The sequence below is a fragment of the Protomyctophum bolini genome (assembly GCF_963924005.1).
Source record: "Protomyctophum bolini genome assembly, chromosome: 13".
NCBI classification, from domain to species: Eukaryota; Metazoa; Chordata; class Actinopteri; order Myctophiformes; family Myctophidae; genus Protomyctophum; species Protomyctophum bolini.
In genome coordinates, this window is record NC_137874.1 from 13,228,336 (window position 1) to 13,246,371 (window position 18,036).

The 18,036-nt window shown below is 43.9% G+C and overlaps 1 protein-coding gene across 1 annotated transcript; it reads right to left on the minus strand.

Annotated features, from left to right (window-relative positions):
• Positions 1 to 1,306: 1,306 nt before the first annotated feature.
• Positions 1,307 to 15,888, minus strand: kl (klotho; the record flags this gene model as incomplete). Its single annotated transcript, XM_080781042.1, has 17 exons — positions 1,307 to 1,511; positions 1,772 to 1,904; positions 2,985 to 3,111; positions 3,298 to 3,403; positions 3,858 to 3,965; positions 4,105 to 4,283; positions 5,684 to 5,879; positions 6,560 to 6,795; positions 7,373 to 7,522; positions 10,529 to 10,634; positions 10,923 to 11,085; positions 11,680 to 11,759; positions 12,174 to 12,340; positions 12,894 to 13,157; positions 13,461 to 13,778; positions 14,349 to 14,406; positions 15,536 to 15,888. 17 exons carry the CDS (start codon positions 15,886 to 15,888, stop codon positions 1,307 to 1,309), a joined length of 2,949 nt encoding a protein of 982 aa, XP_080637168.1.
• Positions 15,889 to 18,036: the final 2,148 nt, after the last annotated feature.

Consider the following 18,036-nt stretch of genomic DNA (forward strand, 5'->3'; position numbering starts at 1 on the left):
TGACAAAATATTCGTCCACTACCTTATTTCACTGAGAAACTAAATAAAAACTAAGCTACGATGACTAAAAATAAGACTTAATATATTGACAATTTAATAAACAAATAAAAACTAGACTATGTTAGGGAGGGACTAGTGGAGAAGAGATCCATAGAACTTGGTAGAGTTTGGTTGTTGCTGAAAATAGATCTACAAGCTCAAAGCGTTGTGAGCTTGTTGATCTATTTTCAGCATGTAAAAAAGTGTAAAATCAGCCATCTGACGAGGCCCACCAAAATACATTTTAGTCGACTAAATCAACTAGATTTAGTCGACAAATCTTGACTAAACTAAAATCAAAGTCCATGACTAAACTAAAATCGAAATTTGCTGTCAAGATCAACACTACTTCCAATATCCCTTGTTTATACTGTATCGTGAGTTCTCTCTCCAGATTGGAAACAAATTGATCTCCCAACCTGAAAATATACTTTCTGATTAAGGTGCTGGAGACTGGACATAATGGGGAAAACCAAACCCCTGTTACTGAACAAACACTAGATGGCAGTGATTTCTATCAGTACAACGAGCTAACATCTTTTATCACTTACTGCAACAAAACAATATGAAATGGACACAACTGTGTGCTGACACTTGATGTCGTCGCTGTCTGGTGGAATGTCCCTAAACTGTTAAATGCAAAAATTAGCAAAAGTAGCTTTTTTGATGCTCTAGTGTGACGCTGTAGTATGATCAAGTAGGGCATTACATTTGGAAAAAACTAGGGCTGTCAAACGATCAAAAAATTGCATCAGATTAACCAACAGCTTAAAAATGAATGAATCATTCGATATGTCCAAAATATGCCTTGTTTTTCTGTATATTGTGGGAATGGAAAGGCGAATGACAGAAGGCGGATATACAGTATACGTACATTTAACATGTGATTTGAGCCACTGCCTATGTAAATTGTGCAGCCTTTTATGGCAATAACCGACTTGTGTTTTTTCCCCATCCAGATTCCAGATAGGGCTAGATAGTGCAGAGTGGATGGGGCGGGTCATCCAAGCGTGGATTAATTGCGTTAAAATGTTTAATCTAATTAACTTCACAATTGAAGGAACTCCGTTAACTCAGTTATTTTGACAGCCCTAGAAAAAGAAGATAAGAGGATTCTGCCCGACAGCAACGATTAGATACGGAGCACATGAGTCCACAATACAGGAGGATTATATATATATACATATAATTCTTTTGACATTTAAAATGTAAAAAAATCAACATGTAGAAACCTTTAACAAGTACGCCACAGTGCACCGTGTTGTTGTCAGTAACAGTCTTTCTTGTTCCTCTGGGCTGCGTAGTAGATGATGAAGCCCAGGGTGATGAGGAAGGCGGTGGCCACCAGCGTCAGGAAGGCCACCACGGGCCTCTTGGACAGAACGTGACAGCCCAGGCAGGGCTGGGGCGCGCTGGGACACTGCTGGGCCGCCGTGCCCTCCACGGGGAAGCCGTTGTGCTGGATGATGTTCCTGCATTTCGTTTTGGGTGGTTGAGATATTTAGTCGACGATTAATCGTCGTCATACCAAAATAATACCAGAGGGCAGATATGACAAATAACTTGCTGTCAGGTGGAAACCTCATGTTAAAAAATATATCTACATGCAGAACTGCTACTTTTGCTAACGTTTCTGTGACTGTTGTATGGTCAAGTAGAGCATTCATTTACCAAAAGAAACACAAATGTAAAAGGAGACAACAACGGAGACAACAACGCTATAACTACCGACCTGTAGTTGGCCAGCGAGGCCTTGACGATGACCTCATCCTGGACGTGGCCGTACAGACCGAAGCCGGGGTCTCGCTGGTCACTGAGGGCGTAGGCGAAGTACCCCTTGAGGTTGACCCCGTCCATGATGTACGCTGTAGGGGAACAGAGAGATGATGGGTCACTGAGGGCGTAGGCAAAGTACCCCTTCAGCAGGCATGTGCACACATAGACATCAAAGGGGGGTTGAGCCCCTGCCCTTTTACCAGTCTGTAAAAAAAAGTGCCCTCTCCAGACCATGAACGCAGCATTTACTGCGGTGAAAGAAATGCAAATGCCCCTCTCTCCATGCCGTACCCTTTCAGGAGAATTGCCTTTTTCCAAACTCTCCTGAACTTGAATGCAGCATTTTTGCGCCGAAAGAATTTGTTTAGAAATCCATGCCGTACGCCACAGTAGTTAAAGAGTGCAGGGTTTTGCCTCGACAATAGATGATCGACAGGCTCTCAATGCGTCGTGCTGAGCCTGTGACACGTTGTAGATCCGCTATTTTCAGCCCCTGCCTCTCTAACATTCTCTGCACGTGCCTGCCCTTCAGATTGACCCCATGATGGACACATAGGGGGCAGAGATGACGTTGTGGATATTAATAATGGAGAAGAAAAGAATATATATAAATATACAGTAATAGTACACTATAGCATAGGTCATTGCCAACGGTTGCCAAGAAGGCTGGTTGTTGAATAAGAAACTCGACAAGGGCAGGCTTGTGTACAGCGTGTGTGTGTGTGTGTGTGTGTGTGTGTCTGTGTCTGTGTCTGTGTCTGTGTCTGTGTGTGTGTGTGTGTGTGTGTGTGTGTGTGTGTGTGTGTGTGTGTGTGTGTGTGTGTGTGTGTGTGTGTGTGTGTGTGTGTGCGCGCGCGCGCATGTGTGCATGCATGCGACGTGCGTGGGTGCGTACCGTACGTGGGTGCGCTCTCAGCTGACCAGCTTCTTTGGGGTCAGTGAGCTGAATCCCTGGCTAATAATTAACTGTTCTAAAAACCCTGGTCAAGAGGACAACAGGAATGTTTCCCCCCTCCTGCCTGTAAATCTGTTAATTTTGACAGAATTTAGTTTCTATTTTAGTCATAGTCTTTTGAATAAAATGTCTTAGTCAGTGCGCGCCTGCGTGCGTGTGCATGCAAATGAAAAACAGAAAAAGTTACCAAATCATGATTTTGTGCGTGCTTCACCTTTGAGAGCCTCGTTGATATAGTTGTACAGGTAGTAAACTCTCAGGCTGTCTTTGAAGCGGGCCGGGTCCTCCTCAGCACCGTTGGCCATCACATAGACAGGCACGTTGTTGTAGCGCTCCTTCACCTGAACACACACACACAGGACCACATTAAGGTCTAAAACCGGTCTTTCTCACCCAGTTCAGGGCCTTCCTGAGGCCCCAGGGGACCATAGGGGGACAGTGTGTATATTGTGGATGTGTTGAGTGGCTTCTCACCACAGGTCTGGGGGACAGTGTGTATACTGTGGATGTGTTGAGTGGCTTCTCACCCAGTTCAGGGCCTTCCTAAGGCCCCAGGGGACCACAGGTCTGGGGGACATGATCCACGTCGTGTCCATCATGATCTGAACCTCCAGTCTGGCTTTATACAAGTACCTGAAACAGAAATACAGTAACTGGTCTTTAAATAATATACAAAGTAAGAAATTACCCGAAATAATTGGAGGCATACCATTAGAGTGACCACGATTGTATAAACTATATTTGATAAATTATGAATATTCATTTACATACAAAATGGACCTTCGTTCTTTCTTTCTCTCTTTCTTTCTTTCTTTCCCTCCCTGTACAGGTAAAAGTAATTAGTTAAAAAGCCTCAAAGGTTGGGGGCGCCCGCTGGCCTAGCGGTCCAGACGCATGCCTGACGGCGTGTCGCGGGTTCGAGTCCCGGTCCCGATGACCTTTGCTGCGTGTCATTCCCAGGCTCTCTCTCTCTCTCTCCTTGTTTCCTGTCTCTTTTCACTGTGTCCTATCAATAAATAAAAGGCAGAAATATGTCAAATCTCTTACGAGTCCTCCTTGGCGTACGTCACCAGTACTGTGTACTTACGAGTCCTCCTTGGCGTGCGTCACCAGTACTGTGCTGAAGTGACTGATGGCAAAGAAGTCGTATGTCCCTTTGACCAGCTGTCTGTCCTCCTCGTTGAACACTGGCAGGCTGTGGATACACACACACACACACACCAAATCCACCATGTACAGTATACACTGGTTATTAAAGTTAACGAAAAATAAACAAATAGATAAATATTTAAATATAGTTGGTATATCAGTCAGAGAAGAAGTGAACTTTGTACTCTAGTGAGTTGAGCTGACGCAGCCAGCTCCTCATGCCCACAGGATAGTCCCCGCTGCCAAAGATGGGCTCTGCGAACCAGCCCACCCGGAAGTCCAGGAACCTCTGGGCCGGCTGCACGTCCTCACGGCTGTACGAAAAGGCCGGTTCCACCCAGTCCATGTGCAGAGCCATGGACACCTGGAGAAGGTCATGTTGAGTAAAGTGAAAAGAGAAATCGGCGAATCGCTACACTCTCTCAGAAGCCCATAGGTAATTAAGGGATAATGTCTGGTTAGGTGGTCATTGTCGGGAGATAATTCACCAACACAGTGATTAACCACCGACACGAAGCGGAGGTAGTTAATTATCTCCCTACAATGACCACCTAGCCAGACATTATCCTGTTTATTACACGGCAACTTAATACATTAAAAAAAAAAAAAAACCAAGGTATTTCCTTGCTTGCGGTAATGAAAGTATGTGTCTGCCCAGCTGCTGCACAGTCGGAAAACAATGAAGTGAGTTTCGGGTACTGCTTCGTCTTATTTCTCACTCAAATGTATTCAAAAACATTTTGACACTGTGTGTTTACATGGCTGTCATGTTGACATTGTGTGTTTACATGGCTGTCATATCAAGTGGGGCGCAGCAGGTTCCCCCGAGGCTTTGATTAGCCATCGGTCATTATCAAGAAATAACAGACCACTGAATTCAGTGATTGACCAATCAGGATCAAGCATTCAATCAAGCCGTGTAATAATGTATTGTAATCTGCGGTTCTACTGTATAATAAATTATAGTTATAACCACTCATAAGTACTCATAATGCTTTATAACAATAAACACATTTTCTTGCCTATGATAGTTATTCAAATGTTTAATAAGCTTACACCTTGTTGGTCTATGTCATCAAAGATTACAAATGCGGGCATTGTATTAGTGTGTTATTTCTCTTTTAATTACCAAAATTACTACTACTTAATAAATATAATATAAATATGACATAAGGTCAAGTATAAATAAATATAAATATGCTTAACACTATATAATTGCCCTTATAAGCCCTCACATACCCGTAATGTGTAATTATCAAATAAATAATTTTAGAATTATTAAAGATGTCATGAAATGGCATTTTAAGTACTTACATACTTAACATTTAGCAGTTTTAAGAAGAAAAAATAAAAAGAAGGGTTTAATTACTTTTTCATTCAATATTACTACACTTGGTCTATCGATAAATGTGTGTATTCTCTGTGTTCATGTCAAGGTGCGGGTTTGTCCATATGTGTTCAAATACAATGTACTTGCAGAGAATTACTTTACTTATTTATATCAATAGTAATGTTTCCCTTAAAGAATCCACACAATTCACACAGATTCAACTTCTTTGCTAAATAGTTACTGTCGATATTAAATCATTGAATCGTATCGTAGCGCCATAATGAACCAATATCGTTCATGTATCGAATCGTCAGCCTTGTATCGTGATGCGTATCGTATGGCTGTTAAAATGTATCGTTACAGCCATACTGTATAAATCAGGTGTTTCAGAGGAATCCATACAACGGCGGTCGTGGCATCTGGTCTGGACTGACCTGGCCTCCCTGCGTGCGTCTGAACTCCTGGTCGTAGGCGCGCCAGGCCAGGGCGTGGGCCCTCAGCATCTGGTGACCCTCCTGGTAGCTGACCACCTCGTCGTTGGGCTCGTTCAGGGTGATCCACAGCTTGACGTGAGCGCCCAGCTCCCTGTAGCACAGCCTGGCGTAGGCTGCGAAGGCCTCTGGAGTCTCCCTGCATGTGGAACCAACCAACCAGCAGATTAGATTAGAACGCTACGGCTACATGAAGAGACAGTACTATAATGTTATAGCAGACTTGTTCCCAGCCTTTTATCATCTCCGAGGAGAAAAGCAGAGAATGTATATAAGGCGGGACTTCCGTCATTATACTACTTATTTTTCAACGAATAACAACACTTGTTTAATGCATGGAGAATGTAAATTAGACTAAGCATCAAACGTCAGTTCCTTGGGCAGTATACTTCTGCCAAATTCCAGTACTTCCGTTTGTAATTTGTGTATACAGTATGAGTGGTTCTCTACCTTTTCAGGCTGTGATAATCATATTTGAACTGGGGATCCCGCCACCATAATATTTCAGCGCGAGGCGTTGTGAGGCATTTTTTATAGCAGTTTGTCGATTACTGCACCATTACTGATGCAGTAATGGTCTTTTTCTTTTCTTTTTTGAGGTATTAAAACGGCCTTAAAAGACCTTAAATTGTCACTTCACTGTCGTCTGAGGGCCCCCCAAAAATCATGTGGGGACGCCCCTGGGGGTCCCGACCCACATGTCCCGACCCACACATTGCAGTATATAATCAATTAATCGGATTAACCTGTTGCACCTGCGCATCGTAGTGGCGATATGTGCTGATATGTGCTGATATGTGCTACATGTATGTCTCTGACCTGTTGAGCCACTTGTTGTTGCCGTCCAGCGGGGCGGGCAGGCTGGTGCGGTGGCGTGTGTGGTGCCACAGCGTGACCACGGGCGTCACGTTGGCCCGCAGCAGCTGGCGGGTGAAGCAGCGGTAGTAGCCCAGCAGCGTGGCGTTGGGCTGGGACACGTCGCCCGTGGGCACCAGGGCCGACCAGTTCAGGGAGAAGTGGAAGTGACTGACCCCCACCTGCTGGATCTCATTCACCTACATAGAACAAAGTGGTTCCCAAACGTTTTAACTTCAAGGACACCCCAGATTGATATGCATTGGGCCATTTTCTCTCTATGGAACCACAATCCATACTATGAAATCCTAACTCGTGTAAGAGTGTACAAAATAGAACCATGTGTACACTCTCTGAGTTACAGTCAAGGACCTCTGAGGATCCCAGACAGCAGTTTGAGAACCACACAATGACAATCACACAATCTCTTTTACATATCGTTGCTGTCGGACGGAAACCTAGATGTCTAGGCTTCTAATAAAACCTGACAGCGCATCACGGGTTCGAATCCAAATCCTGACAAACTTTGCTGTGTGTCACTCCCTGTCTCTCTCTCTCCTCGTTTCCAGTCTGTCTCCCCTTCTCTATCGTTAAAGGCAAAAAGCCCATAATTTTTTTTTTTTTAAATAACAAAATAAATAAAATGTAAATAATTTCAAAACAAGCAAAACTACCTGATCTTCAAGGTCAACCCACAGACACACTTAACCTCTTTCAGTTTCACTATGGTCAAATCGATAAAGATAAACATGGTGACGACATACAGTAACAACAGACCTGTTGTCGGATGGTGGCGTAGTTTGCACAGTGAGCGGCTCGGCGTAGCGGCGGTGCCACCAGGCCCTCCACCTTCTTCAGTTCTCCTCCGTTGGAGATGTTCCACACGTAGATGTTAGGATCTGCAAACTGTGTGGGCACAGTCTCCACCTGGAAGCACATGCACGATGTTGAGTCTTTTGGCCGATATCTGATTACCGGCTATTTGCATGGTCAAATCAACTGATACCGATATCGGCAATATACAATTTATCGTACACCTCTTATACAGTAATTGTGATTCTGGGTGCAGATGCAGAATTCTAATAAACAGTGCATTCTTATTACTTGATTTAATAGGACATAATAGCACAATTAGTTCAAACTTCAAACAATGTTCAACCCTCTGGCATCTACCCCAAATATTTCAAATCGTCTTCAATGTCGCGCTACAGTTTGGAAAAGTACAGAGGTGCAGTTACATGATAATGCTAAAAGGATAACACAAAAAGCCATGAGCTGCTCATAGGATTTAGAAGCACTTGGGCATTTCCCAAAGTCCTTCCTTTCAAATGACCATTTCATTGTTGGGTGGACTGGAAACCAAAACGGTCCAAACGGTTACTTTTCAGGAAATGGATGTTCCGATGGACAAAAACACACTAACCACGTTGACTTTCACTTAGAAAAGGTGCACATCAATAATAAAATACAAAAATACGCCTGCACACTGGATCTGCTCGGTACAAGATAATTTATTTTAGAGGCAACGTTTTGGACACTACTGACCGTCTTAGAAAAAGTGCCAAAATAGCTGCTCTACAAGCTCGTATACAACATACAAGCTAGTATGACGAAGTAGGGCATTCATTTATGAAGAACACATGAAAGTTGAAATATGGAGATACAATGTTTCTGCCAGGCGACGACAACAATGATATCAAATGATGCATAGTAGCTGTCTGGGGAACAACTCAGTGACCTTCCAGTCATGTGCTGTGTCCTCTCTCTCTCTACTCAACCACACTGGTGTTGAAATGAACCAAGAGAGAAGCTGGGCCAACCAAGCCTACTCTCACTCACTGATGTAAGTGCTGTTTACCTACTGTACATACATGCACATACAGGCCAATGGGGCATGGGTTCCCTTCAGGGTGTCCTCAGAGTTACTACAGCCTAGGGAAGGGGGGTGGAAGGTTGTCGCACTGTGACACCCTGTGAGCTTGTAGATCAGCTATTTTTGGCAATGTAGAGGCAGCACTGTAGAGGCAGAAAAAATAGAGCAGACCAAGTACGGGGCCAAAGGTCAAGTTTAGTAAGCATTGAGGGTTTAAGTGGTTAGATATCTGAATATACATATAACGGGTCCATTTGGTTCCATTTGTACACTCTCAAGGTGGTTGCACACCGGCCGCGTTTTTTCGGAAAACCGATGGAGAAACGCCGCTTAAAAATCTGAATTCGCGCCCAGTGTGTGTGTGGAGACCTTCAGAGTTAAATTTAGTTTGATTTTACAATATAAATTGGGGGTCCCAGAGATAGAAATGCCTATAAATTGGGGGACCGTAGCCTAATTCAGGTCAAACCGTTGAAAATCACTGATAGAGCCGTAAAAACATTTTCTTATGGGGGTCCTTGGCGTATATTTTCAAATGGGGGGTCCGCAGCCTAATGAGTATAATTTTGGGGGTCCTTGACATGAAAAAGTTTGGGCACCCCCTGGTGTAATTTGCACAACACTGATGATATGATTTTTTTTAAATCTGAAACATAATTTAAATACATGTAGGGGGAGGGGGCTAAGGGATCCTTAGCGGCCATTAGAGTAAATCAATAGAAAGCATCTGTTTAGCTGTGTGGCATCACATGGTTCATGATTCAGAGAAGATTTACAGTACAGCAGCGATCCTCTCCAAACTGGACTTTCACCGCCAGAGCTTCCAGCAGTGTTGCCACGTCCACCTTATCAGCGACTTTGGGTTGTATTTCTGAAAAGGTCCCTTGTAAATAGTGGGTTGCGTTTCTGGGGGCTTGCCAAATAGTTGTGACTCCCACTACATTTCTAGGGAGGAGAAAAGGTACATTATGAATTATGATTTATGAATTCATTATGGATCGGCTATTTTCGAAGAAGAGATTTGGTTTTGGATTGAGGTGAGGAAAAGGAGTATATGGAGTAATGGGTTTAAGGATTTTTAATTATCCAAGTTATTCTTCATATGGTCTCTGTCGGTACCACACATCCACAAGCTCAAACTGTCGAGCTTGCAGATCTGCTACTTTTGTGTGTCACTGTAGTACTATGAGCAAGTTAATTTTAATGCTAATTTACAGGGGGGAAAAACACACAAAAGGTTAGACTATATAGATGAGAGGTTTCTGCCCAACAGCGACGATATCTTCAGTACAGTATGTACAAACAGCAGCGTTGTAACATTGATGCACTTTCCAAGAAGTTGCATGGGGTCTTGATGACCACCCCCCCCACACACACACACACACACACCCTTTAACAGTCTGAATAGACAAAGTTAATATACTTTGTTAATGTTTTCCATAAGATGACATGTCACTGTCTCACTCACTGTATACCGGCGGCCTGTCTGATGACTACGCCTCTTTACCCAGTACAAACTTCAATATGTGTTTAGTCCTACATCACACGACGGCGTCACTTGCCATAAAGAAGTGGTTCTAAAACAAGGATGTTGTATAATTATGCATCAAGCCACGGACGCCCATAACCAAATGGAACCATATTTGTACACACTCAACAGTTACAGACCAATGAGGCTCCATTTGCTTTCCAACTATGATTTATCTCCTTATAACCCTCTTGAGGACCCCTGGGGGTCACCGGAGCCCACTTTGAGACCCACTACTAAAGAACTGATGTCCAACTTAACAACGCATCACTGTGGGACGTGCCGTTAGCTTGTAGATTTCTTGGCAGGCGACAAAGTATCAATTAAGATTAAAGTACATCTTTAAGTAAAAAAATAGAAAAACTACTGCTGCTGCATGTACATCACTCACACATACAGTTATGGTTATGCACATGATAAAGCTTATACAGGCACATAAATGTGCACACGTTATGCACGGGGGGGACTGTATACTGTATACACACAAATGTATACATGAACTCAACAGATGCACATGCGCACACGCACACACCTGTATAGAGTTGGCTGACACTCCCCAAGCGAAGTCACAGGGAAAGACACCTTGAGCCAGACTGTTCTCTGGCAGCTCAGGGAATCCGTTCCTCTGGATGACCTTCCTGTTGTAGGAACACATCCTATAGATCAGTCCCAATATGTTAACAGTTAAATGTTCATAGAAACAGATCCTAGATCAGTCCCAACATGTTCACATAATGTTAAAGGACCATAGGAACATAGTAAAAATACTATATTAAAAATAATCTGGGGACCCCCTGGAACCCACCCCTGGGTGTCCTTGAGTGGAAAAGAAAAAGGGATATATTGTTTGGGAAACCAAAGGGTATACTTTACACAGTAAAATCCTCAGCCTTCATTTATCCATTTGAAAATCCATAAATACAGACTTGTAGAAGGTGGCGGAGGTCTTGGGCTCTCTCTTCATGTCGGGGGTCTTGAAGTCGACGTAGTAAAGACCTCGACGGATGCCGTACTCGCGGTGCCACTCGAAGCCGTCCACCAGCGACCACGCCGTGTAGCCGATGACGTTCACGCCATCGATGGTGATCGCTACGGAAACCAACGGACAAAGACCACATGGGTATGAGACCGCTGCAGATGTATTCATCCGTTTTATCTGCAGTGGTGACTGTTTTGTATGTTTTAAAGTAGTGCTTGAAATGTTATTAATTTTTATTTATTTTAGTTTTTTTGTGGCTTTCGCCTTTTATAATTTTTGTAGAGGGATAGATAGAAAGTGGGCTGACAGGAAATGGGGAGAGAGATGGGGGGGGGGGTGACATGCAGTAAAGGCCGTCGGGATCGGGAGTCGAACCCGCGGCACACTGCCAGACTGGATTACCAGCCGAGGTACCTGGACCGCTGAGCCACGGCCCAGAAATGTTATTTCTTATGAACAACATGATCAACATCTTCATCAACAATCTGCATAATTTAACATTTTGAAACAAAAGGAGTTCACAAATATATATAAATATAACAAAACCAAAAAGTAATATTGGCGTCTATCTAGGACAGATATCGGCCAGATACTGTATATTGGTCATGCATCAGTGCTTCCCCTCTCGTTGTGGCATCTGATGAATCAAATCAATAAAGGCGGAAGGTCAAAGGTCAACCACATCGGTTGGATCGGTCGCTCACATTTCAGTGCCCCCGCGATGAAACTCTTGAGGTAGTACATGTGTCGGGGGTCTTCTGTTTTGGTGTTGCCCAGAACGTACCTGCATGGGGGTGGGGGGGAGACCACAATCAAGAAGACATTGATCCTGATGTCACTATTCGTAGGAATGTCATTTTAGGTGAAGACGTTCAAAGGTTTTACATTTCTTTCATAAATGCGCCTTTTCTTCCATTTTGGGGCGGGAACCCCTTTTGGTGTTTTAAACATTGTGTTATAATTTAGCTATTGAAAAATAGCAATCTTGTAGGTCTGTAGGTCTGCTATTGTAGGTCTGCTATTTTTGAAAATTCGTAAAAATGCGGCACAAATCTTTGAATAGGTATATATTCTTTCAGAGCGAACGTTTTTTTTATTTCGACGTCAGGCCTAAATGGGTTAATAAACAGAACACACAGGTCAGGATACCAATTTCATCCAATCGGGAGAGAGAACTCATTTCATTCGAGAGTTTTACCATCCGCTCTGAACCACGAAGATGGGAGGCTTGTCGTATTCGGCGTCCACCCAGTACAGCAGCATGCGGAGGTCCAGCTCCTCCACCTGGCCGAACTTCAGGCTGTCGTTGATCAGGTGGAAGCTGAGCGAGGCTCCGTGAGACAGGGCGAAGAAGTCCGCCGTCCCCTTAACAGGGTTACAATGTGCTTTACAACATGGGCTCTCAAACCTTTTTGAGAGCCAGACTTCCAAATTTATGTATATTTTTTAATTTGATACAATTTGATTCAAGTACACAGTATGTCATAGATTAACTTTGTTTTCAAATATGCTGCTATGTATGGTCCCGTTAATATTAACCTTCCAGAAATATTTAAAAAAGATGCATCATTATCGGTCCTCATGAGAGGAGTAGCCTATAGGCTAGGCCATTTTCAATGGCCAACCACCTGAAAATGTTTTGATTTAAAAGGTGACTCAACTTTACTCTAGGCCTACTGTATCTGATTGCCAATTAAGTAAAGCAAATATGCTTTATTTAAGCCAAATTTATGTAGCAAACCAACAAGCTCACAACACGTCACATCCCCAACGTGTTTTTGATCTTGTATATAGGTCTGCTATTATCGGCGTGCGATGCAGTATGAATCTGGGTTTAGACGATCAATAATGGTGCCGATCTAACATCACTATATGGAGAAGTGGGACTAATGGGCAGCCCGGGCCTGTATAACCATACCTTGATCCAGTCCTTCTCCTCCTGGGTGAAGGAGGGCAGCCGCGTGCCCAGCCTCTGCTTCATGCAGGGTGGGTAGTCGCCGTCGGTGAAGAGGGGCCGGGCGAACCAGCCCAGCACGTGGTCCAGGGAGCACTGGCACTCCTGCAGGCTCTGCAGGCGCGTCTGGGCCGGTTTGATCCAGTGAGAGGCCAGCGCCATGGACAGCTTCCCCCGCTGCCGCGGCCGGTAGTGGCGGTCGTACAGGTGCCACACTGCGGCGTGAGCCTTGATGAGGACAGTGGAAAGACAAGTGTTCTGGGCTTGGTTCACCATATTATACTGTAAATCAGTGGTGTCTCACCTGAACATTTATTTCCTGTTTACTAAAGACTAAAGAGCTATAGAGACGAGGAGACCCCTGCAAGAATCTGGGTGTTGTTTCTTTTAACCACAAAAACCCCATACGGGGTCTAGAGGAATCCCTCTGGGTTCTGTTTTCACTCTAAATTAAATACTTTCAATGAGTTTTCCCAAAATAAGGATGTTTAAGTTTAAGTGGTATAAGCAAAAGAAAAAAACGCCGCTCACCTTGAGGAGGTTGTGAGCGACCCGAAACGGCAGGTCCGGGTCGCTCTTGACCCCGGGCGCCACCACCCCGGTGCCGTAGCCGTGCCAGGCCACCACGAACGGGTTGTCTATGGTGATCCAGAGCTTCACGTCGTCTCCGAAGGTGCGGAAGCAGAAGTCGGCGTAGTCCCTGAACAGCTCCACCACCTGCGGGTTGCTCCAGCCGCCCAGCGCCTGCTGCACGCTGTCGGGCAGGTCCCAGTGGTACAGCGTGACCACGGGCTGCACGCGGATCTCCCTCAGCCTCCGGATCAGCGTGCGGTAGTAGTTGGTGCCCACCTTCAGTGGTGGGGGGAAAAAATGATTGTTTTTGAGTATCAATACTGCAATAGTATAAGACCGGAATTCAACATTTACTTTAAAGTTAAAGTACAAGAGTATGGGTAAAATATACTCAAAGTACAAAAGTAAAAGTACTGATATGCAGAAAGTTTTAAAATGTATAAAAATCTTTGGAAAATAGCAGATCTACAAGTTCACAGTGCATCGCATCATGATGCATTGTGAGCTTGATTGGCTTTTCAAAAGGCCAAAATGTAGGGCTGAGGAGGTTAATGTATGTTTTGTAATAATAATAATCAAAATGTTCAAAGTAACTAACTAAAGTTTTCAAATAATTGTAGTGGAGTAAAAGGAGTAAAAGTATAATATTTGCCTCTGAGATGTATTAGTACATATCTGTTTATTGTACACAATGCAATATTGAATGTAATGATATGGTGTGTCCTGTAAGCCCATGTGGGCTGGGCGCCTTTGGTGCATGACACAAAAATAAAGAAATCTATCTATCTATCTAGTATACTCTCAGTAAGGTTAAAGGTTCTGTACTTAAGTACCACCACTGCCTACCTGGTTGTAGCTGCCGCGTGTCCCGTTGGGGAAGATCCTGGCCCAGGACAGAGAAAACCTACCGAGAGCGACGGAAGAAGAAGAAGAAGGGAGGAGTGAGATTTGTTTTGGTAACAATGCCCTTAACCGCTTCAACCCGCTCAACCCAGGCATCCATATTTCGGGGGGAACATTTAGCCAAAAAATAGCAGATCTACAAGCCTGTAGATCGGCTATATGTGACTTGTTGTAGACCATGGGTTTTCAACCCTTTTCATTTTGAGATCCGTTATTTAAACTACCATTTAATTAGATTTAGCCTCTCAGACCCAAGACTAAGTATATTTTGTTGTCGTCATAAAAGATTTTGTCCACAATTCCATGCTGATTTTTTAAATTAGGTCTAAGTAAAAGTAGCAATACTACAACGTAGGAATATGATATTCAGTAATCATTGTGCAGAATATCCCTTTTCACAATTTCAGAAGTTGTCAAAAAGATGTCTTGAAAATAACAGATCCATGAAGCGTATAATGTGTCACATTGTCTCATTGTGAGCCTGTAGATCAGGGGTGGCCAATTATTTTTCCCAAGGGGCCAAAATATTGTTGCCTAAAGGCTGAACTCAATTCTGCATAATATATAAAAAGCAGTAAATGGCGTTGTTTTGACAAGCTGGTAAGTGTAGGCCTATATATTATTATTACTAGGCAAGTGAGGTTGCCATACAAAAACGCAATTTATTCAATCAAACTTTCCAAAACAATGGTAAACAAGTTGTAAATCACACACGCAATTCACGGCAGGAAATTAAACGGATTGTGTAAGTGAATTAACAGGCTTCAAAAGCACAAATTAGAAAGTACGTTTTATTTTCTAATTTCCAACAATTCCTTTCACAGGCCGGTCAGTGTCTGCCAAAGGGCCTCATTTGGCCCCCGGGCAGTGTAATGCCCAGGTCTGCTATAGATTGGCTTATTTCTAAGAGCCAAAGTATACAATAGTAGGGCTTAAGTGGTTAATCTACGTTTGGTAATAATAATCTAAATCACAGCAGTGAATTTAAGTTTTCAAATAATTAGGCTATAGTGGAGTAAAAATGTACAATATTTGCCTCTGTGATGTAGCGGAAATAGAAGCATAAAGTAAGTACCTCAAGTTTGTACTCACAAGTAAATGTACTTAGTTACTTTCCACTCACCACTGACCTATAGTGGCTCACCCCCAGCTGCTGGATGGCACGGATGTCGGCGTGGATGTTGTGGTAGCTGTCGCTGCCCACGTCCCCGATGGTCCGGCGGGTGCCGCCGCGCGTAAACGTGTCCCAGATGGACAGGCCCTTGCCGTCCTTCTCGAAGGCGCCCTCCACCTGGTAGGCCGCCGTGCCCACGGCCCACATGAAGCTGTCGGGGAAGGTGTCGAAGAGGAAGGCCTTGTCCCCCGGGTAGGGCAGCTTCCTGAAGCGGCCCCACGTCTTCAGACCCGCGTTGGGCTTGGCGTCCGCCACTCCCCCGGACGAGAAGAGGACGAACGCCCAGAAGAGGCAGAGAAAACGACCCATCGTGTTGTTAAGAGAGAAGCTGCTACTTGTGTCCCTCAAATAGACCAGTGCTCGTGGAGGAATGGAATAACAAAACATCAATCAAGCCATTCAATAATATTCAAGAAAAGTTAAGAAAGTTATGATCAAAAATATGCATTAAAAGAAATCCAGGTCTAGGCACTCCAGGGTAGGTATAGGTCCAAAAAGTACCGAAGGCCCTCAATTACAACTTGAATATTAACTACATGCATGCATGTCAGTTTACGCCTTCTTCAGGCTGTAGTGACACAAAGGGACCTATAAAATTATAACGCATTGTGGTGTTTTGGCATCGATGTCTCTCTGACGGAGGCGGCCGAGCCCCCAAAAACCACTCTGATGTAGTTAAAAACTAAAAACAGGTCATTCATTAGGATTGAAATGTTAACCAGGCTGTAGGAGGATTGGAAGTGACCGAAGCGCTGCTCTCTGGAGGTCTCGTCTGTGTGTCCGTCAGCCGGCCAGCTGTGTTTCACCTCAGACCCCCGCTTAGCGGCACCTGTCAATGATTCACCCGAAAACACTTGACGCATGCAGGTCTCCAGGCACCACATAATGTGAGCAGCTCCAAATGATCAATCTCTCTTCAAGCAAACAGCCATTTGGATTGCATGCACACAATAAAAGAGACAGCAATGCTGGTATAATGGCGTTGACGGGTAACAGAAGGCGGCGGTTGAGAGTTTAAAACAGGTCAATTGTTTGTGTTCATAATGCACAGTAAAAAGAAAGTGTTCGTTTAGCTCGGGAGAGGATACAAATGCAACGAAGATTGCATTTGCAAGTTTGCATTTGAGTTACCAAAACGATAAATGAACACTGAGGATTTCACTGTGTAGAAACCATTAACCTTAACCACATGAAACCTTCCATCCGGAACAGGTTGAACATTCAATTAAAATAACCCTTTTACAAGCTCTGATCTCAACGCTTTGCAAGGCCTATTTCCAGCAAAAAGATTTGGTGCAGAGGCAAACTAGATAAAGTGCCCCTCTGGGCACAGGTCTCCACCAGGGCAGGTCAGTTTGTGGTGCTATAATAGGCCAATGTGAAAAAGGTGCCATTTCTTCTTACGCCTTGGATGGCAATTGGATGATTTGAGGCATTGTGTTCCAAAAATGTGTTTTGCAAAAATCCACCTGTTGGTGGCGCTATAACAGGCCAATGTGAAAAGGGTGGGATATATTCCTCAGCCTAGTAGGAAAGTCTGTGAAAGATTTCACGTAAATCGCACGCTGCGTTTAAGATTTTAGGCTTTTTGTTCAAAACGGGCCAATCCTGTAAATTTTGAAAGCCAATGTTAGAAATTTGGGGCAGAAGTTCGTCGTTGGCATCCAGGGAGTGCGTGTTCAAAATTTGGCATCGACCGGGTTAACAGACGTGCAAAACATACTCTCTCCCCATGCCTTCGGCCTGGTGGAGACAAAAAGAAGCTGACCAAGTATAGGGTAGGCCTACTGAAGTATGGTATACAGTGTAGGGTTTAAGTGGCTGTATGTGACTTATGCCAAATCAAGTCTGGAATTGCGTGTTCCTCGCCCCCAGGAGGAGGAGTCCCAGCCTCGTTTATGACGACTCCAGCAGCTGATCACACAGGCTCAGCTGGCACACATTATCATAACCTGGCAGGTACAGGGAGTAGGCATATTGTGATATTATCTCAATATTAGGCTACTACAGTAACAGAACCCATCTGTTCCTATTGACTGCCAGATTTATTACTTGCGCAAGTACTGTGGTCGGCTGGATCAAAAGTGGTATGCATGATATAATTGGCTGTTGATGGTGATGTAATTATTAAGATATGTTTCAATGTTTGGTATACTTGTACAGTATGTATGTCGGTAAGAATGGTGTTCCCTTATTGGGTTGACGTTGACGTAACTAAGGTACGTTTCAATGTAGATATATATTTTATAGAGGGGCTGATCGTAAGTTTGTAGAGGTCGGCAGTACTTGCGCGCAAGTAGGCCATGTATGGCTTACTTGTGTGCAACGCGCAAGTTGGCACCTCGACAGATCGAGTTTAGCCACTTTCTTCAAATTTGCTTACCTTTTAAGTAGTCACAGAATATTGATCTTCACTACGATCGGTCCATTTGGTCTCATTTGTAATGTACACACTCA